The sequence below is a fragment of the Schistocerca piceifrons genome, chromosome X (assembly GCF_021461385.2).
Source record: "Schistocerca piceifrons isolate TAMUIC-IGC-003096 chromosome X, iqSchPice1.1, whole genome shotgun sequence".
NCBI classification, from domain to species: domain Eukaryota; kingdom Metazoa; phylum Arthropoda; class Insecta; order Orthoptera; family Acrididae; genus Schistocerca; species Schistocerca piceifrons.
Window position 1 is genome coordinate 586,029,629 of NC_060149.1, and position 25,502 is coordinate 586,055,130.

The 25,502-nt window shown below is 37.2% G+C and overlaps 1 protein-coding gene across 1 annotated transcript in view; it reads left to right on the forward strand.

The window, feature by feature from the left end:
* The window catches only part of LOC124722536 (voltage-dependent calcium channel type A subunit alpha-1), a 393,558-nt gene that overhangs the window by 304,784 nt on the left and 63,272 nt on the right, over window positions 1-25,502 (forward strand). The window contains exon 20 of the mRNA XM_047247682.1: window positions 18,589-18,701. Coding sequence (XP_047103638.1) covers window positions 18,589-18,701 — 113 coding nt within the window. The remainder of the gene's footprint in view (window positions 1-18,588; window positions 18,702-25,502) is intronic.

Consider the following 25,502-nt stretch of genomic DNA (forward strand, 5'->3'; position numbering starts at 1 on the left):
ACAGTATTAGTGTCATCTGCAAAAAGAATTAATTCTGCTTATTGTGTACCAGACAGAGGATCATTTAAATATATAAGGAACAGTAGTGGATCTAAGATTGAACCTTGGGGAACACCATATGTGATTCTTCCCCAGTCAGAATTATGTCCATGGGCTATATTGCTTGAATTACTAAGTGAAGCTTCCTGCATTCTGTGGGTTAGATATGACAATATCCATTGGTTGACTATACCATCAAACCCATAAAACATCAATTTGTCTGGTAGAATGCTGTGATTCACAAAGTCAAATGACTTATAGAGGTCGCAGAAAATACCAACCAGCACTATTTAAGTATTTATTGCTTGTAAAATGTGCAAGTGAACATATAAATGGCAGTCTTAGTAGAGCAACCCTTCTGAAACTCAACTTGTGATTTGTTAAGGATACTATTGTTGCTAGGCTGAGACACTATTCGAGAATACTTCATCATCTCAAAAACTTTGAAGAATGTTGTCAGCAGTGAAACAGGTCAGTAAAAAGCCTTTAGTTAGTGGTGCGTTACATATTTTAGATAAGACTAGGCTCATTTTATGGGAAGTAATTTTTAATACTCTAGTGGTAACACCATCAAAACCAGATGAGCTTTTATTTTTGAGAGACTGTATAATGTTTTTTAATTTCAGAAAGAGAAGTTGGTGATACATTCGTATAATCCCTATGCTTTCTAATATGTTTAAGAAGTGATTATTAAATGCATTTTCTGTCTGTGACTCATTGTTTATAGACCTTATGTAATTCAGTTTGATAGTGATGTTGTCTTCTTCTGTGACTGATTGTCCTGTCTCTTATTGTAACAAAGCGAGGCAGCGCAGTGGCTAGCACACTGGACTCGCATTCAGGAGGACGACGGTTCAATCCTGCGTCTGGCTATCCTGACTTAGGTTTTCTGTGATTTCCCTAAATCGCTCTAGGCAAATGCCAGGATGGTTCCTTTGAAAGGGCACGGCTGACTTCCTACCCCGTCCTTCCCTAATCCGATGAGACCGATGACATCGCTGTCTGGTCTTCTCCCCGAAACAACCCAACCCCTCTTATTGCACTACAGTCCATCTACCTTTAAGTCTGTTGTCGGACATTATGTGCATGTTCTTCCATTTTTTAATAACCTTTGTTAATGATTTTGAGTTGTTTTTATAGTGTGCAACTACTGCAGGATCCGTACTTGTTCTTGCCAAAAGATACATTTCCCTTTTCCATCCACAAAATACTTTAATGCCTCTAGTGATCCATGGTTTTGTATATGGCTGTTTATTGTCCTTTCTGATTAGTGTACGTGGAAAGCTATTTTCAATTAATAATATGAATTTATCATGGAATAGATTAAATTTTATGTAATCATTTGGTTCACTATAGATTAAATGCTATGTCATCTCCTGTAAACTAGTCTTAAAAACATTTGTCCTGGAGTCATTAATTATTCTAACTGATTTCCACTGAGGAGTATCCATACTGTAAGGCACTATGTTATTTATCCTAACTAACTGTGCATCCTGATCAGAGACAGCATTCATTACTGGGTAAAAAGTTATTTTCTTACTTTGAGCTTCATCAAAGAAAACATTGTAATTAGGGTCCTACTGGCTTTTCCACCCATGTTGGAAAGTTAATTACTGATGGAAAATTGAGGGTCCAAAAAAGTTTCCAGATCATTTTTCCTATCAGAATAATTACATTACATTATCTAATCAAAGAAGGAAAATCTGAATCAACGTGTATCATGACAGTAAACTAAGAAAATAAACCAATAAATAAAGCGTTAGTTTGTTTGGACATCTTATTATTGCTAGCACCAGTCTTGAGCGAAACATTTTACCATGCTCAGAGATAGTTATTTGTGAAGTTCCTATCTTCAAAATGATATCTTGTACAAGAAACCTAGTGATTTTTAGAGATTCACCTATTACTCCAGCCTTGGTGACTCATAAGATTTCCAAACAAACTAACAGTTTGATTGTTGATTTATTTTATTTTCTTAGTTCATTCTTATGAAACACAGTGATTCAACATAGATTGAATAATCTAATGGTCGCTTCCTTTATAACAAAGTTAGCACTGACTGATCATTGCCCCACAAGATCTCCACAGAATCCTGTTTTACATGAGTCACATACTACATAATTATATATTAATATTACTTAATAATCTACACTTTCTTAAGAACAGCCCCCCTGAGAACTTGATTCTCTTTCCAAGAGGAATCTCTCCAGTGAAACCCTGGCCTACAGTATTTATAAAACAGTCCCAAACTAACTAGTATGTGACAGCATCTTCTGCTGTCACCATCATTGATCCATTTGTGAAATGTTGGATTGTAATATAATAAACCACTGAAATATCTGCCAATAAACAAAATTTGTTGTCAAACATTCCCATGCCACTTGTGGGCTCCTGTCCAGGAGAGATGAGTGCAGTCAGAACTATATCATTATGTGTACCGTTATATGCCCCCACAAAACTTTTTTTACAAAGAAAAAGAAAAAAAAGAAAAAAAATGAAAAACAAAAGCAAACATTTATCCAAAGTGACTCTAAAAGCCAAGAATCTCAAAAGCAATCGAAAATTTCAGATAAAATGCAAAATAGCAATGGTGCCCTCTTAGCTATAGAACAAAACATTTCGTCATTGAAATAGGCAACACATTCACACTTTCAATGATCCATCCCTACATGTAAAGATTTTACAATATTTCTTAGAAATTCTCATATGGCTTGTAAATTCTGATAAAAAAACCTGCTCAGAAAACAAAACTTTACAATTTTGTGCATTCATAAATTTATCTCCTACTGGAATTGTCTCAGTAACATTCTCAAATATCTATGACTTCATATATACCCCAGAAGCCACTGTATGGTGCATAGTAGGCCACTACCTAGAACCACTGCTGATCGTTACCTTTCCTGTTCCATTCACATACAGAGAAAAAGGAAAAACAGTTGTCTATATGCCTCTGTATGAGCCCTAATTTCTCTTATCTTAACCTCATTGCCCCTATACATTATGTATGTTGGTGGCAATAGAATTGTTGTGCAAATTCGGCTTCAAATTTTGGTTTGTTTTGCGAAAGAATATTACCTTCACCCTAGGGATTCCCATTTGAGTACACAAAGCGAGATGCTTTCACTTGTTGATCATACCTACTCATATCAATCCTAGCAGCACATCTCTGAATTTCTTCTATGTCTTCCTTTAATCTGACCTAATGGGGATCCCAAACACTTGAATAGTACTAAAGAATGGGTTGCACTAGTGTTCTATATGCAGTTTCCTTTATATATGAGCCACACTTTTCCTAGAATTCTCCCAGTAAACTGAAGACAATCATTCACATTCCCAACCACCATCCTCACATGCTCATTCCATTCGTATCTCTTTGCAACTTACATCTAGATTTTTAATCAACATGACTATGTTGAGCAGCACACTACTAATGCTGTGTTCACACATTAGTATATTGTTTTTTCTATTTATCTCCATTAACTTACATTTTTCTGCATTTAGGGAAAGCTATCATTCATCACACCAGCTAGAAATATTGTCTAAATCGTCCTGTATCCTCCTACAGTCATGCAGCAGTGACACTTGCCCATACACAACAGCCTCATCAGCAAACAGCTGCAGATTGCTGCTCACCTATCCACCAGATCATTTATGTATATAGAGAATAACAGCAGTCCTATCACACTCCGTGGGCACTTGCAAAGGACACTGTACTGGGTTGTATTACTTAAGAAGTCTTCAAGCTGCTCACATATCTGTGAACTTAATCTGTATGCTCATACCTTCATTAACAGTCTGGGCAGTGTCTCAAATGCTTACAGTAAATTTAGGAATCTTCCTGGTTCCCTTAATCCATAGTTTGCAGGACATCATGTGAGATAAGGAAAAGCTGAGTTTTGCAGAAGTGATGTGCTATAAATATGTGCTGGTATGAATATAGTCCATTCCAGTTCATCTTAACAGTTTAAATTTTTATTAAGGTGTTAGCAGGTTGCTACATGTATTCCTATTCACTTAAGTTAATCACTTTTATGTATATAGAAAACCAAATAAAATATGTTACACAGATTTTTCAGAGAATTATGAACTCATGGATATAGCTAAGGCAATCTTTTTATTTAGGAGATTCGAGAGAAGTCCTATATTTAGTGTGACATTCTGTAAATGTGATGAAAGTGTGCGAGAAATAACAAAATTGCAAAATATGATGAACAACTTTTGTTAGAGACAAAATGTTTGATGATACTTCCCAGCACTGCTAGGCATCCTTTAGTATTCATCAGCCCTGGGACAATGAGGTTTCACTAACTAACAAAGTCTACTAACCAGGTGTGCAGCATATTTTCCATCCTATAAATTGATCAAGAGATTTTCAACAAGAAAACCAAAAGTATGAGTGTCTCAAAGCAGAGAAAGATGTTTTGGAATCAGAAGCCCCAATTTTTCTAGGCCTACCACCTTTCACAGGGGCAGGTGAGTGGATGTTGTGTAACACACATTGCATACAAATGCTGTAGAGTACCTGTGCCCTGCCACCTTGCAGGTACATAACCAGTCTTAAATGATGCCTTGCACTGCTAGGGTTCATCAGTGAACATTTTGTCTGTAACAAAAATTGTTCCACATGACATGATCTATCAGCTTGTGGCCCAGTCACCATCTGCTCTGCGTGGATATCTGTTGGTGGTGAAAGTCATTGCTCGGCAGTTTGCTGAGACATCAGATAGCCTACTTTCAGCCTCTAAAGTTTCGCCCTCCACTGTTTGCTTTCAGTCATCAATTGAAGTGATTTTCACCTTGTTAACATGCCTTCCCAAAATAGTTATTTATCTAGTTGTATGTGAGAGACTTGTGAAGACTTTGGAGAAAAGTGAAACAATATGAACTGGTTGGTAGTTTCAGACAGAGGCTGAATCTGCCTTTTGAAGATTCATCTAATTTTGGACACTCTTGAGAGAAATCCACATTCTAAACATTTATTACAAGTTAATGTAACTGTTTGACAGATAAGATTTTTTTAAAATTGATTAATTGAGAATCAATACCTCTGGAGTTACTCAGGTTCCATAATATCTGTGGAAGTGATGACATTCCAGTGAAAAGTATTCCTACCAAGACTAGAATAAACTGAAAAATATGATTGCCACTCAGTTCCTCATAGACACAATCTAATTTAAACTTTATGGGTCAATAAGGAAATTTAAAACAAGAAACAAATGTTAAAATGAAGAAACTCTGTTTTTAGTGTGTAAAATGTGTTGTATTGAATATAAATAAGCTGAATTGTAATCTATGCATCAAGCATGGTATCCACATAAGCTATGAAGGAAAGAAATGTCTGTATGACTGTATTTATAAACTAATTAAAGTAAGGTGTGAAAAGAATAAAACTATATATCAAAACGTTGGTGTGAATAATGACAGGAACGAAAACGATGTTTGAGATAAAAGTAACCTATAATTAATAAATCTTCTGCACTTTGACTTGATGATCTGCTGCATATGTACCATTTTGCTCAGTGAGAATAGGGAGTAATCATTCACTTCTTCTGAGTCAAGAAGTACATCTTGTATGTGGCTGTAGGTATTTTTATGTTTAAGAAATTCCATGGTGCTCTGTATTTGTTGAGAGCAAATTCTATGTACTATTCAGAAGCAAGTGTTTTAACCAGAGCCAGATTTATTTTCTTTGTTTTTTTTTCACATTTAAAAGATCTTTATAAATAGTGTCATTCACTGACCCTTGTTTACAAGAGTTTTTAAATATTCTGTATGGTCTGAGAATCTCCTCCCTAATGTGAGCCAGATCATCACTATAATATTTTAACAATTTATTTCTTTGTATATGCTAGCTTCAATTAATGGTGAACAATTTTAAAGAAAATCATCAAAAAGTGTTTCAACAGTACCCTTTTCAATTTGTGTATTCTATATGAAAACTCTGCTTATTTTGCTAATCTATCTTATAAATAAATTAATAGTCCTCTTCCTGTCCTTTTGTCCATGCCCCATAACAGTAGGCTTACTGTTGACTAATGTTACTGATTTTGACCATTGTTCACAATAGAATGTAAAGAAATGATGGTTGATGGCCTGAAGAAACTCCCCTATGAAGTCTGCCACCATACATATTTCCTTATTTTCCAACAACAAATATTGTGACAGACATACAATATCAACATGTTCGGCACTGGAAAAATATTTCTGTTATAATATTTTATTTCTAATACAGTGAATGTTCATTTGCATTACAATAAGTGATTCATTTTTGTTAATTTTCTGTAAACAGTTTTCCATTTTAGTGTTGCTTTTAGTGTCATGTCCAATTGCAGGAGATTTACTACCTACTGGATTAATTTTATCCCAAACAGGTTTCACATTCTTGTCATTATTCACAGTGCTGTTTTCATGGATAGCTTTATTCTGTTCATGCATTATTTAATTAGTTCATAGACACAATGACACAGACACTTCTTTCCTTCATAGTTTATGTGGATCCCACGCTTGGTGCATAGATTACAATGTGGCTTATTTATATTCAATGCAACACATTTTGCATACTCAAAACACAGTTTCTTCATTTTAACATATGTTTCTTTTTCTTTTTTCAAATTTCCTTATTGGTCCATGAAGTAAATTAGATAGTGTCTATGATAAGGGAGTTGGGGGGGGGGGGGGGGGGTGGAAGGAGAGAGAGAGAGAGAGAGAGAGAGAGAGAGAGAGAGAGAGAGAGAGAGAGAGAGAGAGAGAGAGAGAGTTGTGCAAATTGAACACAAAGTGATGTTCATACAGGTATTGACAGAAAATTCAAATTTGCATACTTTGGTGGCTGATGGGTGAATGCGTGATGCTGCAACATAAATGAAAGTGTCTCGTAATTAATGTGCATGATATGGAATCTCCAGATGGTCCGCATCTTCATTTGTAACAGTCTAGAAAGACTGGTTATTCTCAACAAGTTTTGATAATGATACAGAGGACAGCAAGTAGGTGAAAGTGACCTGCATAGAAAACAATCGCATCACTGCAATTCCCACTTTTATGGCAGTGAAAACTGCTTCACATGGAGAAAAGCACAACCACCAGTTCATGTAAAAACAAAACAATGTAACTTAGTGTTGCAGATTCCTGGCCTACAACTTACAGAAAATGCCTTGTGTAGGAATCTAGATGTTGAACAATTTTGCTCTTGATATTTTCGATGAGATTGTAAAGTAATCGAAGAGTAAAATCAGTAAAATAAAACTACTCTCAAGAGAAAATATCTTTTATATATGATACTGATGTTCTTGAACTGAAAACATTTTTATGTTTCCTTTTATTCACAGCAGCCACCAAATGTGGCTCTGAATCTGTAGTTAATTTTTTCTAAGTGCATGGAACTGGACGAATTATTTTTACAGTAGTATAAGAAAAAGTTTTGTTCATATCAAAAGCTGTTCTATTTGAGAGCCCAGATGACAGGGCAAAAAGAAAAGGAGAAGATGTGACTGGCACAGTGTCATAGTTTTTAATGCATTTATTGTGAACTGTCAGTAGTGTTACTCTCCAGGCTGTACCAAGTCTGTTAGTGAACTGCTTGTGGTTTTCTGTGGTCAACATAGGTTTTGGACGCATTTGCCAAGAAAACCGGGAGAATATGGGTTAAAGATTGCATGTATGACAGACACCAGGACACAGGACTTATGAAGTGTAGAGCAGTTAAAGTTGCCTATCTCCTCTTGAATGCAAATGCAGTATTTCAGCTTTTGGAGTAATTGATTGTTACCATTCTTCTGCCAGCATTTCAGTTTATTTCATGAGTGAAGGTAGATGTTTCTCTTTGCGGTCTGAAAAATGACTTTCTTGATACAAGAAAGAATCAAAATTGTGAAAGCATATGTGAAAACAGGTTCTATTAAGGAAACTCACAAAATTTTCAGGGTCAGGGATCCAGGTAGAGGACTACCAGCAAAGAGGGCAATACAGAGTCTGTAAGAAAACTGACACCTGCAGATCTGTGCAAAGTGTAAAATACAAAGAATTTCTTCAATTCGCATACCAGAAGTTATTGTAGACATTCGATGTAAGATTATTTTGAGTCCAAAAAAATCTACATGTAAATTGGCCAAACAGGTGCATGTAAGCAGGAGAAGTTGCCAGAGAATATTGAAAAGTCTTAAATTGAAGCCATATAGTATGGCGGTTGTGCAGCAATTATGGGAGTATGGCAGTCAGAAAGATGTAGATTACTGCATGTGGCTTTTGAATAACATGAACGATGGTTTGTTAGACCTTTTCCATTACATTATGAGTGATGAAGCAAGGTTTTATCTTTACAATCATGTGAATTCACAGAACATGCGGTACTGAGCAACAGAGTACCTTAATAATGTGTGACAGCAATCACTCAGTGCTGAAAAAATTGGCATTTGGTGGAGTGAAACAGGAACAAGCACCATTGGACCAGTATTTTTTGACACTACCCTCAACGTAGTTGCATATATGTAGAAATTTTTGATATATTTTGTGCTCAGCTCACAAATATGAAATGCTATACTGCTCTTCCCAGCAAGATGAGGTAACATGCCACACATCTAAGGTACCCCTGGAACAAGTCCATGATGTCTTCACATGTTGTTAGATCCAGTGAATGTGATGGTGGCCATAAATATTTGCTGACAGTTCATTCCTCAGTGAAGACATCACTGAGGAATGAACAATCAGCAAACATTTATAGCCACCACATTCACTGGCTCTAACAGCATGTGATGTTTTTCTGAGGGGACACCTAAGAGCAATGTTTGTGAAACAAATCCACACACAATACAGGAACTGAAAGGCAACATCAGCCGTGAAATTTCTGCCATGGCTATCCAAACTTTACCCTGGGTGTGTTTGAATATGCTTAGATATGCATAGTTGTGTACTGATGCTACAGGGGGTCAGTTTTAGCATTTTCTATAAATGTATTTTTCACTGTATTTTTCATTGTAAACAAATGATAATTTATTTCAGCTCTTCATTTCTGTAATTTTACTGTATTTCTTTTATACGTATATGGGCAACTTCCATCTGTGCCATCCTGTATATGACCTGCATTATAGCATTTAAAAAATTTGAGAGTAGCTTAGGTTTAATAACTAAAAGTTTTATTTCTTGATTTTCCCAAAACATAGGAAAGTCCCCTTTTCCAGAACATCACTTGCATATTTTCGTCTTGAGTATTAATATTTTTGTGTGATTTCACTTTTAATATGTCTGAAAACAGATGTAGTAACTATTTCAGATCAACACATCAATTAGTAAGTTCAGTCAATATTGTATACACCAAGAAGTTAACTTCTGGAGTTTGACAGACACCAGGATACCACTTATGTAACAAAATTGTAAGATATCAGTTAAAATTAGAAACTAAAAGTTGCATTATGTTTTGAGTACGTGTAACTGCTGGGCCAGCCATTGGTGTGCTACAGTTATTATTTGTTAAAAAATGGTTCAAATGGCTCTGAGCACTATGGTCGTCAGTCCCCTAGAACTTAGAACTACTTAGACCTAACTAACCTAAGGACATCACACAACACCCAGTCATCCCGAGGCAGAGAAAATCCCTGACCCCGCCAGGAATCGAACCCGGGAACCCGGGAGTGCGAAGCGAGAATGCTACTGCACGACCACGAGCTGCGGACAATTATTTGTTAATCAAAAGCAAATTCACTAATGAATATTCTCCTTTGCTTATCAATCTGCTTCCACTTTTGCAATAATATAATGTTGAATATACTTTTTACCACAATAAATGTTTAATATTTTGTGGTTTCAAAACTTTTCACTCATTTTTAATCGTAATATATTATTTGTAACTGACATCATCATCAGTTATTCACTTTTATCCAAAACAAGCTCTGCAGCTACTATTGGTAGCATAGGACAGTCAATAGCATGGTTTAGTACCCTCATAGGCTGTGAAATGCTGTTTTGTTTTACTTGTATCTGTGTATATCCATCCTTATTAACAACTTAGTGGTTGGCCTGCCTATACAGAAAACTGGAAAGGCATTATGAGTAAGTTGGTGTTAGACAACCCAGACCATTCAACAGGTTATTGATTAATTAGCATTTGCAACTAATATAGCTGGAGTTCTCAGTGGTTAGGGGATACACAGGACATGTTTTTCAGCAGTGAACATCACTGTGAGCTGTACTCTGAGGGAATTGGTTGAAGCATGCATAGTCACTCTATATGAGATAGTTAATTACATGTTCTGTAGATCATTTGAATGTTTCTTTTATCAGAATGATGTGGAATGAGCCAGTTTAGAAGATATTTATACATGATTAGTGTTAAAATTAATGAAAACATTATTTGCAACTACTCATGCAACTACTCTTAATAACAAGTTTCTTCTTTTTCAGTTTTAACTAGCTTTGCTAGCTATGAGACATTTTACGTTATTTGGCAAAATTTTTGTTGCTGTATACTGAACTCCTTTCTGAGCCACTGATAGCTTTAATAATGGGTAGTAAAGATCATTTTTTCCTCTAGAATTGTAGGTATGGACATCACTGTTCTTCTCAAATTCTGATAGATTGTTTATGAGTACTTTAATTAGTAAACATACATATTGTGAAGGTGCAGTTAATGTGTCTAACTCCTTGAAGAGATACCTACATGATGACCACTGGTGAACACCGCATATTATTCTTACTGCTCGATTTCATGCACTCAGTACATTCTTTTTAAGTGGTAAGTTATATCAGAAAATTATTCCATAACACATTATTGATTGAAAATGTGAAAAATATATCAGGAGGTTTTGTTTGCTTCTTTTCAAGAGTAGTAGTTATATAAAGAGCAAAATGAGCTGATCTTAATTGTCTGAGAATCTCCATAATGTCCTTCTTCCACTTCAAGTTTTCATCTATATGTACACCAAAAATTTTTAGTAATTTACCCTATTCATTAGGGGTAAGATAGATACTGCTTACAGGAAAATTAAAGAGACCTTTGGAGAAAGGAAAACCACTTGCATGAATATCAAGAGCTTTGATGAAAACCCAGTTCTAAGCAAAAAAGGGAAAGCAGAAAGGTGGAAGGAGTATATAGAGGGTCTATACAAGGGTGACGTACTTGAGGACAATATTATGGAAATGGAAGAGGGTGTAGATGAAGATGAAATGGGAGGTATGATACTGCGTAAAGAGTTTGACAGAGCACTGAAAGACCTGAGTCGAAACAAGGCCCCAGGAGTAGACAACATTCCATTAGAACTACTGACAGCCTTGGGAGAGCCAGTCCTGACAAAACTCTACCATCTGGTGAGCAAGATGTATGAGACAGGCGAAATACCCTCAGACTTCAAGAAGAATATAATTATTCCAATCCCAAAGAAAGCAGGTGTTGACAGATGTGAAAATTACCGAACTATCAGTTTAATAAGTCACAGCTGGAAAATACTAACATGAATTCTTTACAGACAAATGGAAAAACTGATAGAAGCTGACCTCGGGGAAGATCAGTTTGGATTCCGTAGAAATATTGGAACACGTGAGGCAATACTGACCCTACGACATATATTAGAAGAAAGTTTAAGGAAAGGCAAACCTACATTTCTAGCTTTTGTAGACTTAGAGAAAGCTTTTGACAATGTTGATTGGAATACTCTCTTTCAAATTCTGAAGGTGGCAGGGGTAAAATACAGGGAGCAAAAGGCTATTTACAATTTGTACAGAAACCAGATGGCAGTTATAAGAGTTGAGGGGTATGAAAGGGAAGCAGTGGTTGGGAAGGGAGTGAGACAGGGTTGTAGCCTATCCATGATGTTATTCAATCTGTATATTGAGCAAGCAATAAAGGAAACAAAAGAAAAGTTCGGAGTAGGTATTAAAATCCATGGAGAAGAAATAAAAACTTTGAGGTTCGCTGATGACATTGTAATTCTGTCAGAGACAGCAAAGGACTTGGAAGAGCAGCTGAACGGAATGGACAGTGTCTTGAAAGGAGGGTACAAGATGAACATCAACAAAAGCAAAACGAGGATAATGGAATGTAGTCGAATTAAGTCGGATGATGCTGAGGGAATTAGATTAGGAAATAAGACACTTAAAGTAGTAAAGGAGTTTTGCTGTTTGGGGAGCAAAATAACTGACAATGGTTGAAGTAGAGAGGATATAAAATGTAGACTGGCAATGGGAAGGAAAGCATTTCTGAAGAAGAAAAATTTGTTAACATTGAGTATAGATTTAAATGTCAGGAAGTCATTTCTGAAAGTATTTGTATGGAGTGTAGCCATGTATGGAAGTGAAACGTGGACGATAAATAGTTTAGACAAGAATAGAATAGAAGCTTTCGAAATGTGGTGATGCTGAAGATTAGATGGGTATATCACATAACTAATGAGGAGGTGCTGAATAGAATTGGGGAGAAGAGAAATTTGTGGCACAACTTGACTAGAAGAAGAGATCGGTTGGTAGGGCATATTCTGAGGCATAAAGGGATCACCAATTTAGTATTGGAAGGCAGCGTGGAGGGTAAAAATCGTAGAGGGAGACCAAGAGATGAATACACTAAGCAGATTCAGAAGGATGTAGGCTGCCGTAGGTACTGGGAGATGAAGAAGCTTGCACAGGATAGAGTAGCATGGAGAGCTGCATCAAACCAGTCTCAGGACTGAAGACAACAACAGCAACAACCCTATTTAATGGTGTTTGTATTGTCCTCACCATTTCACCATCATCATTATCATCATTGATGACAGTGACTAGATTAGACAGTGTAAAACAAATTGGACTGTGTAACAATTGGGACTTTGTATGGGCACTGATGACCACGTAGTTGAGTGCCCGCAAACCAGTCATCATCATCACAATCAAACACTTTGGAAAGATCACAAAAACTACGAGTTGACAACATTTTGTTATTTTAGACTTTTAATATTTGGTGAGTGAATGTATACAGCATTCTGAGTCGAGCAACCCTTCTGGAATCCAAACTGTGATACGTTAAATAATTGTTTCTACTTAAATTTGAGACTACTCTTGAGTACATTACTTTTTTGAATATTTTGGAAAAAGGTGTTTTGAAGGAAATAATATGATAATTATTTAAGCCTTTCTTGTCACCTTTCATATTTTAATCTATCTGGAAAAGTTCCCTGTGCCAGTAATGCTTTACATAGGCTTACTATACATCCCAGATTACCTCGGACAGTCCTGTTGTTTTAGTGCTGTCCAAGGTTGCATAAATGTCTGGTGTTTGAGAATTTTTATGACTGGTGAAATTTATAGCTGTATGTCTCTCAACTGAGCTTGGAACAATGACTGACATCAGTGGGGAGGTGTGGCTAACAGGTGTGACACAACTTTTCACTTACTCATTTTACAGCACAACACGAGCGGTGTGTTTGTAATTTCCGTGTGTGTAGTAACTCATCTACAAATTTTTGATCATTTTATCCCTATTCTTTTTTGTCTCATCATCTATCAGTGGGTAAAAGGAAGTGAGTGTTTAATGTTAACCTACAGCAGGAATACAATTTTTTTAATAGCCCATATAAAAACAGCTGAAAGTAGAGTGCTATTAATGACACTGCTTTGCCAAATGAAAGAAATTTTTTAAAGCCAAAGATGGGAATATCAGTGATCTGGAGTGTGCTGCTAAAGAGACTACATCTTCATACTACACCACTAGATACAAACACAATTTCTGAAAATAGTCATTTCTAGCAAAAATTACAGCTAAGTAAATAAAGTTAATGTTTCGGTAAAAAAATTTCGAACAATTTTTCAGAATTATGTCTGAAATTTCATCAACACCAAATGAATTTTTAATTTTTAAAATTTGTATAGCTGTATTAATTTAACTGAAGGATGTTGGTGCTTTTTCTAGTCACTTAAAGTTTTGTGGAATGACATGTTTAATGTGTTCCCTTGGTTCTTCAATTGAAGAACTAAGGGAATTTGCTACTGCCTTAAGAAAGTGATTGCTGAAAGTATTTAAAACTTGTGAATTATCGGTCACAACATTGTCACTTAGTTTATTATGGTATCTTGTACACTGACTAGCTGTCCTGTCTCCCATTTGACAATATCCCGTATGACTTTAATCTTATTATCTGCATTATTAATTGCTTTCATTAAAATATTACAGTACTTTTGTTGTATGCAGCTAATGTTGGCTTTTGACTTATTTTGACCTTAATATAAATTTCCATCTTCCTCTTACATGAGATTTTAATTCTCTTAGGTATCCATGGCTTACTGTTTTTTTTTAAAATAGATTTTCTGGATAACTTTTTAGGAAAGCAACTTTCAAATACTGACACAAACTTACTGTGGATTAAATTGAATTTGACATTAGAATCTCTTTTTATACATGCCTTATTCTTTACCTCACATTTTTAACTTACTGTTAAAACATTGTATCTTGTCCTAATTAATAAGCCTCATGGCTTTATATGAACCTGCCTCATGGCTGCAAGGTGCTATACTATTTATTTAAATTAATTTTGCATCATGATCACATAGTCCATTAACAATTGGGTACACATTAATTGTTTCAGCCTGAGCACTGTCTACAAAAATGTTATCAGTTAGGTTCCTGCTATACTGTTGAATATGAGTTGGAATATTAACTACTGAAATTAGAAAAAAACACCCAAATAATTATTGCAATTCATTTTTCCTGTCCTAATCTTGTAAGAAATGTACACTGAAATCTCCACTAGAGACCAACTGCCTGCCAGGTAGTCCAGTAATGTATATAGATATCTAATAAATAGCCGAAAGTTTCCTAGAGGGGATCTGTAGACTGATACAATTACCAGAAAAGTATATTGCATTAACAACTCATAGGCAAATGCTTCTAGGTTCTGAGCTACATAAAATCTGTTTGTTTCAATACTCCTGATTTTGAGTCCCACATTTACGTATGTTGCAACTTTTTCCTTGTTAATTCTACACAAAAATGATGGTAGTCTATGAAACCTGATATTTAACTTCTCTGACTCTGCACTTTCGTAGTCAGAGACACACACAGAAAATCTGTCACTTCAGAATTTTCCGCATTTTCAGCACATACAAGAAGCTCATCTATCATGTTTTTCAACCCCTTAATGTTCTGATGAAACAAGTTAATTTTAGTTTTCTGTAAACTGTTACATATATTATGGTTCGGTTCTGTTTCAGTTTCTGTCAAGACTATCTATAACAGACTCTGACTTAAAAATTGTGCCTCTCTGACTTCAGTAATCACAGGGATTTTTTCTTGTGTGCTTGTAGCTCCCCATTTCACTTTCTGCAAGATGCTCAGCTAATCTGTGCTTCCCCCTCCTATTCAGGTGCAGACCATTATTTGCGTATACCCATCTACCAATTGCAGCAGTGGGCACAACACAGATATGAGACACTGTTTCAGTCAAAAGCAGTCCACAGAGCTCTTTATTTACATGGCTGACAGCTGTGTTAATCCATGGCTAATCATGATACTGAAAAATCTCCATGAACCTTACATGATTGTGTGCTGTTGGTGCTCCTATTTCCTCTAGATCATCTTTAATACTGTGTTCTAAACTGCTTGCCTGGCTGTTTCCTGCTCCTTCAATAAGTAACATATCCTCTTTATCAAAATCTCTGCACAGGGCACCTATGTTGTGTCACCTGGCTAAGCTTGGTACACAGTCCCAAAGGTTGCCAGTGTAAGAACCAGCAACTCTTTGTGTTTTTTATTTATTATTATTATTTTTTTTTTAGGGCACAAAAACAATTAGGGTCATATGTGCCCACTACTTTTGATGTGGACAATAACAGATAGTTGCTTCTTATTTCTTTGTACACCTTAAGGAAATCATAGCCCTGCTAGAAAAAACAGGTGATATATAACTAACAAGAATAGTATTACATTATAAGAGGTACAAACTTTAAAATGGTTAGGTGGAAGAGTATTTGCAAGGGATTAAGGGATTGGTGGAGCTGTCATTAAACAGATGTAGTGAATCAGTGTATGAACAAGCTCTAAGACTGTAGTGAGTTAAGTGTTTTATATCTGAGGGATATTAATACAGAATGGAAGTACTGTTCTCTGTTGACATAATTAACAACTTTAGATTTGAGAAACTGCCAATCAGCATGGTATAGGTTAACACCAAGAAAAGTGTCTTGACACTTTCGAAAATTATCAGGTGAATTAAGTGAGTTCCATTGTTTTAAGTGACAGGCATATAAGAAAATAAGAGCACTGATCCCAAAATTAGTATTTTTGGATTTATTCAAGTTTAACTAACTTGTATTACACAAATATTTGAGAGGAGGATCAGTGCATATTGATAGTAGTTTTGAAAAAGAGGATACTGTACTACCACGAATTTGAAAGGTTACATTTCCTTTAAATATCATTTGTTTATGTAATATAACTACAGGGCTATTACAAATGATTGAAGCGATTTCATAAATTCACTGTAGCTCCATTCATTGACGTATGGTCATGACACACTACAGATATGTAGAAAAACTCATAAAGTTTTGTTCGGCTCAAGCCGCACTTCAGGTTTCTGCCGCCAGAGCGCTCGAGAGCGCAGTGAGACAAAATGACGACAGGAGCCGAGAAAGCGTATGTCGTGCTTGAAATGCACTCACATCAGTCAGTCATAACAGTGCAACGACACTTCAGGATGAAGTTCAACAAAGATCCACCAACTGCTAACTCCATTCGGCGATTGTACATGCAGTTTAAAGCTTCTGGATGCCTCTGTAAGGGGAAATCAACGGGTCGGCCTGCAGTGACCGAAGAAACGGTTGAACACGTGTATCTGGACATGCTGGAAAATTGGCTCATGCCACAACTGGAGACCGACAGCGCCGACTTCATCTTTCAACAGGATGGTGCTTCACCGCACTTCCATCATGATATTCCGCATTTCTTAAACAGGAGATTGGAAAACCGATGGATCGGTCGTGGTGGAGATCATGATCAGCAATTCATGTCATGACCTCCACGCTCTCCCGACTTAACCCCATGCGATTTCTTTCTGTGGGGTTATGTGAAAGACTCAGTGTTTAAAGCTCCTCTACCAAGAAACGTGCCAGAACTGCGAGCTCGCATCAACGATGCTTTCGAACTCATTGATGGGGACATGCTGCGCTGAGTGTGGGAGGAACTTGATTATCGGCTTGATGTCTGCCAAATCACTAAAGGGGCACATATCGAACATTTGTGAATGCCTAAAAAAACTTTTTGAGTTTTTGTATGTGTGTGCAAAGCATTGTGAAAATATCTCAAATAATAAAGTTATTGTAGAGCTGTGAAATCGCTTCAATCATTTGTAATAACCCTTTACTTCCATTACATTTTACATATGTTTTAAAATGGCCAGTAGTGGTTCTATTACTTGACTGAGCTTCATGCTGCTTTGGTAAAACACAAAACTCACATTAAAATCCCTGTCTGCCCTTCCTTAGATTAGATTAGATTAGTTTTTCATTCCATAATCCATGCTGAGGAGATGCTCGTGGATGTGGACCTTGTCAATTTTTTTTTTTAATGTGAAATAACAATACTAATAGTATGAGTATATACAATACATCATTTTTTTAAGCTGAAACAACAATACTAATAGTATGAGTATATACAATACATCATTTGTTTCTATTAAAGAATTCATCAATGGAGTAGAAGGAGTTGGCCACTAGTAAGTCTTTCAGGCTCCTTTTAAACTGATATTTATTTGTAACTAAATTTTGTATGTTTGCTGGCAAATTATTGAAGATGAGTGTTCCTGAGTAGTAGACCCCTTTTTGAACTAAAGTAAGTGCTTTTAAGTCCTTGTGCAGATCATTTTTGTTCCTGGCATCGTATGTTTAGGTTCCCTAAATGCTTAAGGCAAATGCTGAGATGGTTCTTTTGAAAAGGATGTAGTGAATTTCCTTCATAAATCTTCCCCATTCTGTGCTTTTACACCCATCTCTAATGACCTCATCACTGATGTGACGTTAAACCCTAATCTTCTTTTCTTCTTTTACTGTTTGTTATGGCTTAAATGTCCTTGTGATATTTCCTGGACATGTGGATGTGCTTTCCATCTATCTACTTCTCCAATATTTCTATAGATGGTTCTTAAAGATAAAGGGAACAACTCATTTCTGGATTAATCTGATGAACAGAGCCATGTCTTTGAAAGTACATAGTAGTGTGTGTGTGTGTGTGTGTGTGTGTGTGTGCAAGTAAAGTCATCAAACAAATGGAAAAGGTTCCTTAGGATGTATCCAAACATTTGTCAACCACTTATGACAGCATCAGTATACTACTTATGACAGTATCAGGCCTTATCATGTGGCACAATTTTAAATTTTTATTTTAAGTGTCTTAGGCATAAATGGTTTTTCTCTGTATACTAGGGAAAGAATGGTTTCCTGCTCCCATATGAACGAATTATTATTTTATAATTCATAAACACCAACATGTTATACTTTCTATATAGAAAGAAATATTTTCTTGCATTTTATTGTGTCACAGGGTTTTTGCTAAGCAAAAGTTGTTTGCATACTGTCTCACTACCTTTTTTTGTTTCTTTCCAGATTCTCGATCTTGGAGTAATCCTCCATCCGGGGTCATATCTCCGAGAATTCTGGAATATTATGGATGCTGTTGTTGTTATTTGTGCTGCTGTTTCATTTGCATTTGACATGAGGTAAGGAAATATTTTGATATGGTTTTTCATGTTTACTGTTAATATTTTTCTCTGATAGAAAAAACTGGATAATCAAGCTCTGTACTCAACACACTCATTCCCATCAAATAGTGTCATATAAACACCTTTCTTGATGTCCAGTATGTGGTTTATGGACAGTGAAATTGTCATAGCTGTCTTCCTGTAGAGTGGAAAGGTACATGTTCAAGTTCCTAGGGTAAAAAGGAAGACATTTATTGAGAACATCCCAAGAGAGACCCTATTGACATGGAAAGAAAGAGACAACTTTGCAGAGAAGCTAGGAGGTGAGAGTAAATTGTAAGTGGAAGATCAGGTTTGTGTGAAGCAAATACTGTAGCACAACTAATTCAACACTAGACAAAATTCAGTAGCATTAATGGATGAGATGATGGAGGTGATATGATGAAAATGGAACCAAACAGTGCTTTGGTATGCACCTAAAATATTATGAGATGAGAAGAGACTGGAACTTAAATATTAGTTGAACTAAACCTTCATCACATGGATTTTCTACTTCTAGAATTAAAAAGGATCAGACTTGTTGGGGATCAGAACCTATAAATTGCTGCTTTAGGTACTGGAAATGAAGAAACAGATTTTGTAAGTAATTTTTAAGTATTATATTCTGTCAGACAATAAGATAATGCTTAAAAACAGAAATAAAATGCAATTCATTGAGAACTGAATTAACATATAAACCAAATGATATTATTACCTGAAGCTTTAAAATGTCATCTGTAACCACTTGGAAGGAGTACCTGTATTGTTATATGTCAAAGATGAGAAACGCTAATGTACAAACTGATCCTGTCTACTTAGAAATTGGAATGAGAGGATCAGTGGACAGGCTTTGCAACAGAAGAAGCATTGATGTATGAAAAAGAAATAGGTTTAATATATGCTGTGAAATCATATTCCAAAAAATCTGTTATAGGCAAAATATCCAACAGAACATTCTGCATGATCTAGGGGGAAAAAATTCAGAAAAGCATCAATAAGGGATGTGAAAATTTGTACCAAAGTGATGGAAAATTGAGATTTTACAGACCAAAATGAAACAAACTTGTTTAAAATATAGCGGATTAACATATGGCAATTTTATGTGAAGTGATACATTAAAGCAGAAGTACAGACTATTAGTAAATTATTGATATATTGTCCAACACTGTTAATGGACATGTTTCAGTCCAGTTTTCAAATTTGTACACAATTGTGTTAATCTTTCACAAAGGTAATGCAGGGATGACTTCCAGACTGACTTACCACAAGTCAGACTTAGTTCTAAAATGGCTGATTATATCTACTTGCTACATTGTAGTTACCTAACATTTGTAAATGACCACCATAAAAAATTTCCTTGCATGTAAATTTTTACACACTAGTTTATCGTAATGACATTATCTAAATACTGAGGAAATACAGTATGAGCTTCTTAAGGAAACACAGAAATATGTTGGTGTTCCTGGTTCATAACAAAAATACAAGAAGTACATCACGAGCTAGATAAAGGGGAAGACTCATTATGAAGCAATTAAAATTTCAATCACCAAACTTGTAATTGAAACTTTTCTGTTAAACTCTCTCATCTGCTTAAAACAGCTGAAACAACTATCTACCTCTTTATAAATAATTATTCATTCCCACTGAAATTTTGTGTGTCTACTTGCAGATTGGAGTATTTACGTGCAGATCAGGAAATGCCACAATAATAAAAATCAGACTATACATGGTGTTATCACAAAATTTTTTCGGAATTATTAAAATGAATGTAAAATATATTTTATTCAAATTCAGAATAAATTGAGAGTTGTTGATGACAACACCAAGTAGATGTTAAATACTGTTATGATACAAATTTATGTTGCTTTCTGCTTTAGCCATCTCAGTAATAATTAATACTGAGATTATTATAGCACACTGCTGACCATTAATATTGTTACCATAACTGGGCATGCAAAAATCTAAAATTTTCCATATGAATGTTTATTAGTACCAAAAGGCTTCAAAATACCTCCTGATACACCTAACATTGAGTCAATGTAGTAAGTGGCAGTACTAGGGTTCTCTAAGAGGGGAAGAAAGAGGATTAGGGTTCAACATCCTGTCAGTGATCAATTCTTTAAAGAAGTATTGTGTGGCTAAATTTATCCTTGAACCATGTTGATGAGGTGGCTGAATGGGTATAATGACCTGCGCAGATCTGCTACGAAGATGGGGGCCATACCAGACCACTTTCGGTCTCTACTGAATGAGTCTCCCAATGAGTTCACAGCAGGCGCAGAGCACCATAGTGCAGGACTCACCCACACATTGCTGTTAACTGCACAAGAGGAGACAGTACCCCTATTTGTTTGCAATCTGCAGAAAACATTGATGATCTGCATCACAGTACAATGTCCCCACATTTGCAATTGAATCCTCGAGCATGTGTACAGCCACACCGTATTGTAATAGACTTGGAGATTGCTGTGTGTTGCATGAAGTTTGAATTAGACACAGGGGCCTTGGTCTGTCTCATGAATTTGGGTACTTATGACTGGGTGAGGTGCCCCCCTCCCTCCCATACAGTGCTCTTAGCATCAGGTAGTATCTTATTGTGTAGGGTCAAATACTACTCACGACCAAATACATAACTGTGAAATGTCAGCTTGTGCTTTATCAGTATCTGATCACTCAGGTGGTGCATTCTGGAGCCAGGAGTCATTGCTAGAGTCATTTGCTCAACTTTTTGGTACTATTCTGGGTAGGACCACCAATTTTGAGTCCCACATCATACTGAAACTGTTGGTGGTTCCTGCTGAGCCCACCCCATGCACTTTGCTACGCAAGATAAACTGAAGGTGGAACTCAATAGATAGCAGAATCTCAGACTGGTGTCACCAGTTTCAACAAGTTGTCTCGCAAACTGACATATGGCTGGGAGAGTGGTGTGCTGACCACATGCCCCTCCGTATCTGCATTGAGTGACACCTTTGATCGAGGATAGCACAGTGGCCTGTTTGGGTGGTGTTTAGTTTTTTAGTTTCATCAAGCTATTGGGCCATCCCCATACTTGTGATACAGAAACCCAATGGCAATGTTAGACTTTACAGCAAGTTCAGGCACATGATTCATGCACAAAGTGAAAAAGATATTTATCCCAAACCCTGCCCCATGAAGTGGTTGGCTAAGTTGGCTGGCAATCATATTTTTTCCAAAATTGACCTCAGAGATGTATACTTGCAGTTGTCATTGGGCACTGAGTCTTGGCAGATTTTAATGTTAAATACTCCGTTCAGGAGTACTAGTTTAACTGGTTGCTGTATGAGGTAGCGTCAGCTCCTGGAATATTCCAGCATTTTCTTGAGCAACATATCAAAGACATTTTGTGCTATGTCAACTATTTGAAAGACGTTTGAGTTACTGACTCCACAAAAGAACTGTATTTGCATAATTTACAGGCAGTTTTTCAGTGACTGCTAGACAAAGGGCCTCTTTGACCGCTTGAGAACTATCATTTTTTTGTTCCTAGAGTACAATACTTAGGGCATGTATTAAGTAGGGATGGTATAATACCAACAGCAGAGCATCTTGCAGCAGTCAGCAAATTGTGAGTTCCTAAGAATACTTGGAGTTGCAATAATTTTTAGGGAAGGCAAATTACTGTGAAAAATTCACTTCATGGTCTGAATACCTTTGTCATGCATTGAATCAGTTTCATAAGAAAGCAATGAGAATCGAGTGGTTAGAGGCATGTCAGTGGCATTCCAGAAATTGAAGCAACACCTCCACTCTGCTCCATGTTTGGTAACATTCACTTCTGGTAAGTCCTACACTCCGGCTGCTGATGTGTCTCAGTACAGCGCTGTCACTGTCCTCTCTCACAGAAACCCTGATGGCTCAGAACAACCTGTTGTATTTGCCTCAAATACTTTATTCCCAGACTTAGAAGGAGGCACTTGCAATCATGCATGACTTTAGAAAGTTCCATGTGTTCTTACATATCGCTATGTTCCATCACCTTACAGGTCATAAGCCACTCATCTCCCTGTTTGGTCCTCAGTCTGAGCTCCCAGACATAACAGCACAACCTGAAGAGCATTTGGCCTCATTTCTGAGTAATTATTCTTATGAAATTCACTTCCAACACACATTCTATCATGCAAATGAGGACATTTTGTCACTGTAATTGGTGGGTACCAGAACTGGCTTTGACTAACAGGAAGAAATCTATTTTGCACTGGGACCAGAACCTTCTGGAATGTTCAACAAATTATGGATGACAGTGTGGGAACTTAAGGCAGCTACAAGTGAGGATTCATTCCTGCATAGAGTCATTAACAGCAGTCCAGCAGTGCTGGCCAGAGTTGCTTTCTTTGAGGTCACACACAGTGCTCAGGACATATTTCAAACTTAACAATAGGCTCAACATTGTCAACAATGTCCTACTGCTAACTATGGGAGACCAGAGTTATTATTTCACCATCGTGACAACAGATTCTGCATGTGCAAAATGCATTTCATTGGTGGATATCCCAAATGAAAGCACTTGCTTTGTAAAACCTCTGTTGACCAGCAGTTAACTCTGCCATTGAGGATGTAGTGTGAGCCTGTTCTGCATACGTGCACAACCAGGATGCCCACCACAAACGCTTTCTCCATGGCCTTTGTCCAACCACCCATGGGACTGGGTGCATATGTGTTCTTCAGTTCCTTCCGTGTCTAGGCGCTCAGTCTGGAACCGCGCGACTGCTACGGTCGCAGGTTCGAATCCTGCCTCGGGCATGGATGTGTGTGATGTCCTTAGGTTTAAGTAGTTCTAAGTTCTAGGGGACTGATGACCACAGATGTTAAGTCCCATATTGCTCAGAGCCATTTGAACCAGTTTTCCTTCCGTGTGGCTCATAGTGGTAGATGCCATTTGTAATTACCCTTATGTTGATAAGTTGTCCTTCACAATGACGCAGGCTATAATTAAGCCCTTAGTTGCCATTTTTGCTATTGACAGTGCACCACAAACCCTTGTCTCAAGGCAATGATTGCCAGTTTGTGTCAGAGAAATTTGAAGCATACTGCCACTGATATGATATTCAGCACCTGACCACCTTGCTGTTCTGCCCAGTGTCTAACGTAGAGGTCGAGCTGTTGGTCTGGACATTCATATCACAACTGAAGGAAACAGTGTCTACAAGTCCTAGAGATGATGCTTTGTCCTGTATTTTGGCACTTCACCAAGCAACTCCAATCAACTGTTGCAGTCTGGCTGAGATACTGCACTGCTGTCAACTTTGTGGTCTCTTTTTACCTGTTGTGCCCTGTGCTGTGTGGCCCTGGCCTGAGGACCTTACCATGGTATCAGCAAGGCAGAAAGGTTCTGCCGTTTGGGCAGGCACATTTGGGCATAAATTGGGGTGGATGCAATGGATGCAAGGCATGATGATGATGGGAAATAAGGGGAGACATATTTATGTTGTGGAGGTGGCTTAACAATACCTGCTGTGCCACAGGAACCTGCTATGTCCAAATCATACTGAGCAATGGAAGCCACAACTCAATGATACAGGTGACATTTTCTCAGGTGGGTGGGTCAACCACCCCTTGCTTCAAGTACTGAGTAGCACCCACCAATGCTCTCACTGCCTGTGTGCCTCTCACTGTATAATTTGCACCATTTACCAGGTAGGTGCCATGTTTCTTGACTTCTGCAAGTCATTTGATACAGTTCCCCACAGTTGTTTAATGAACAAAGTAAGAGCATATGGACTATCAGACCAATTGTGTGATTGGATTGAAGAGTTCCTAGATAACGGAACGCAGCGTGTCATTCTCAATAGAGAGGAGTCTTCCAAAGTAAGTGTGATTTCAGGTGTGCCACAGGGGAGTGTCGTAGGACCGTTGCTATTCACAATACATAAATGACCTTGTGGATAACATCGGAAGTTCACTGAGGCTTTTTGTGGATGCTGCTGTAGTATATCGAGAGGTTGTAACAGCGGAAAATTGTACTGAAATGCAGGAGTATCTGCAACGAATTGACGCATGGTGGAGGGAATGGCAATTGAATCTCAATGTAGACAAGTGTAATGTGCTGCGAATACATAGAAAGAAAGATCCTTTGTCATTTAGCTACAATATAGCAGGTCAGCAACTGGATGTGGTTAATTCCATAAATTATCTGGGAGTAGGCATTAGGAGTGATTTAAAATGGAGTGATCATATAAAGTTGATCGTTGGTAAAGCAGATGCCAGACTGAGATTCATTGGAAGAATCCTAAGGAAATGCAATCTGAAAACAAAGGAAGTAGATTACAGTACACTTGTTCGCCCACTGCTTGAATATTGCTCACCAGTGTGGGATCCGTACCAGATGGGGTGATAGAAGAGATAGAGAAGATCCAATGGAGAGCAGCGTGCTTTGTTACAGGATCATTTAGTAATTGCGAAAGCATTATGGAAATGATAGATAAACTCCAGTGGAAGACTCTGCAGGAGAGACACTCAGCAGCTCGATATGGACTTTTGTTGAAGTTTCGAGAACATACCTTCAACGAGGAGTCAAACAGTATATTGCTCCCTCAAATGTATATCTTGAGAAGAGACCATCAGGATAAAATCAGAGAGATTAGAGCCCACACAGAGGCGTACTGGCAATCTTTCTTTCCACGAACTATACGAGACTGGAATAGAAGGGAGAACCGATAGAGGTACTCAAAGTACCCTCTGCCACACACCGTCAGGTGGCTTGCTGAGTATGGATGTAGATGTAGATGTAGATCACCCAGTGAAACCCTCATTCCATGA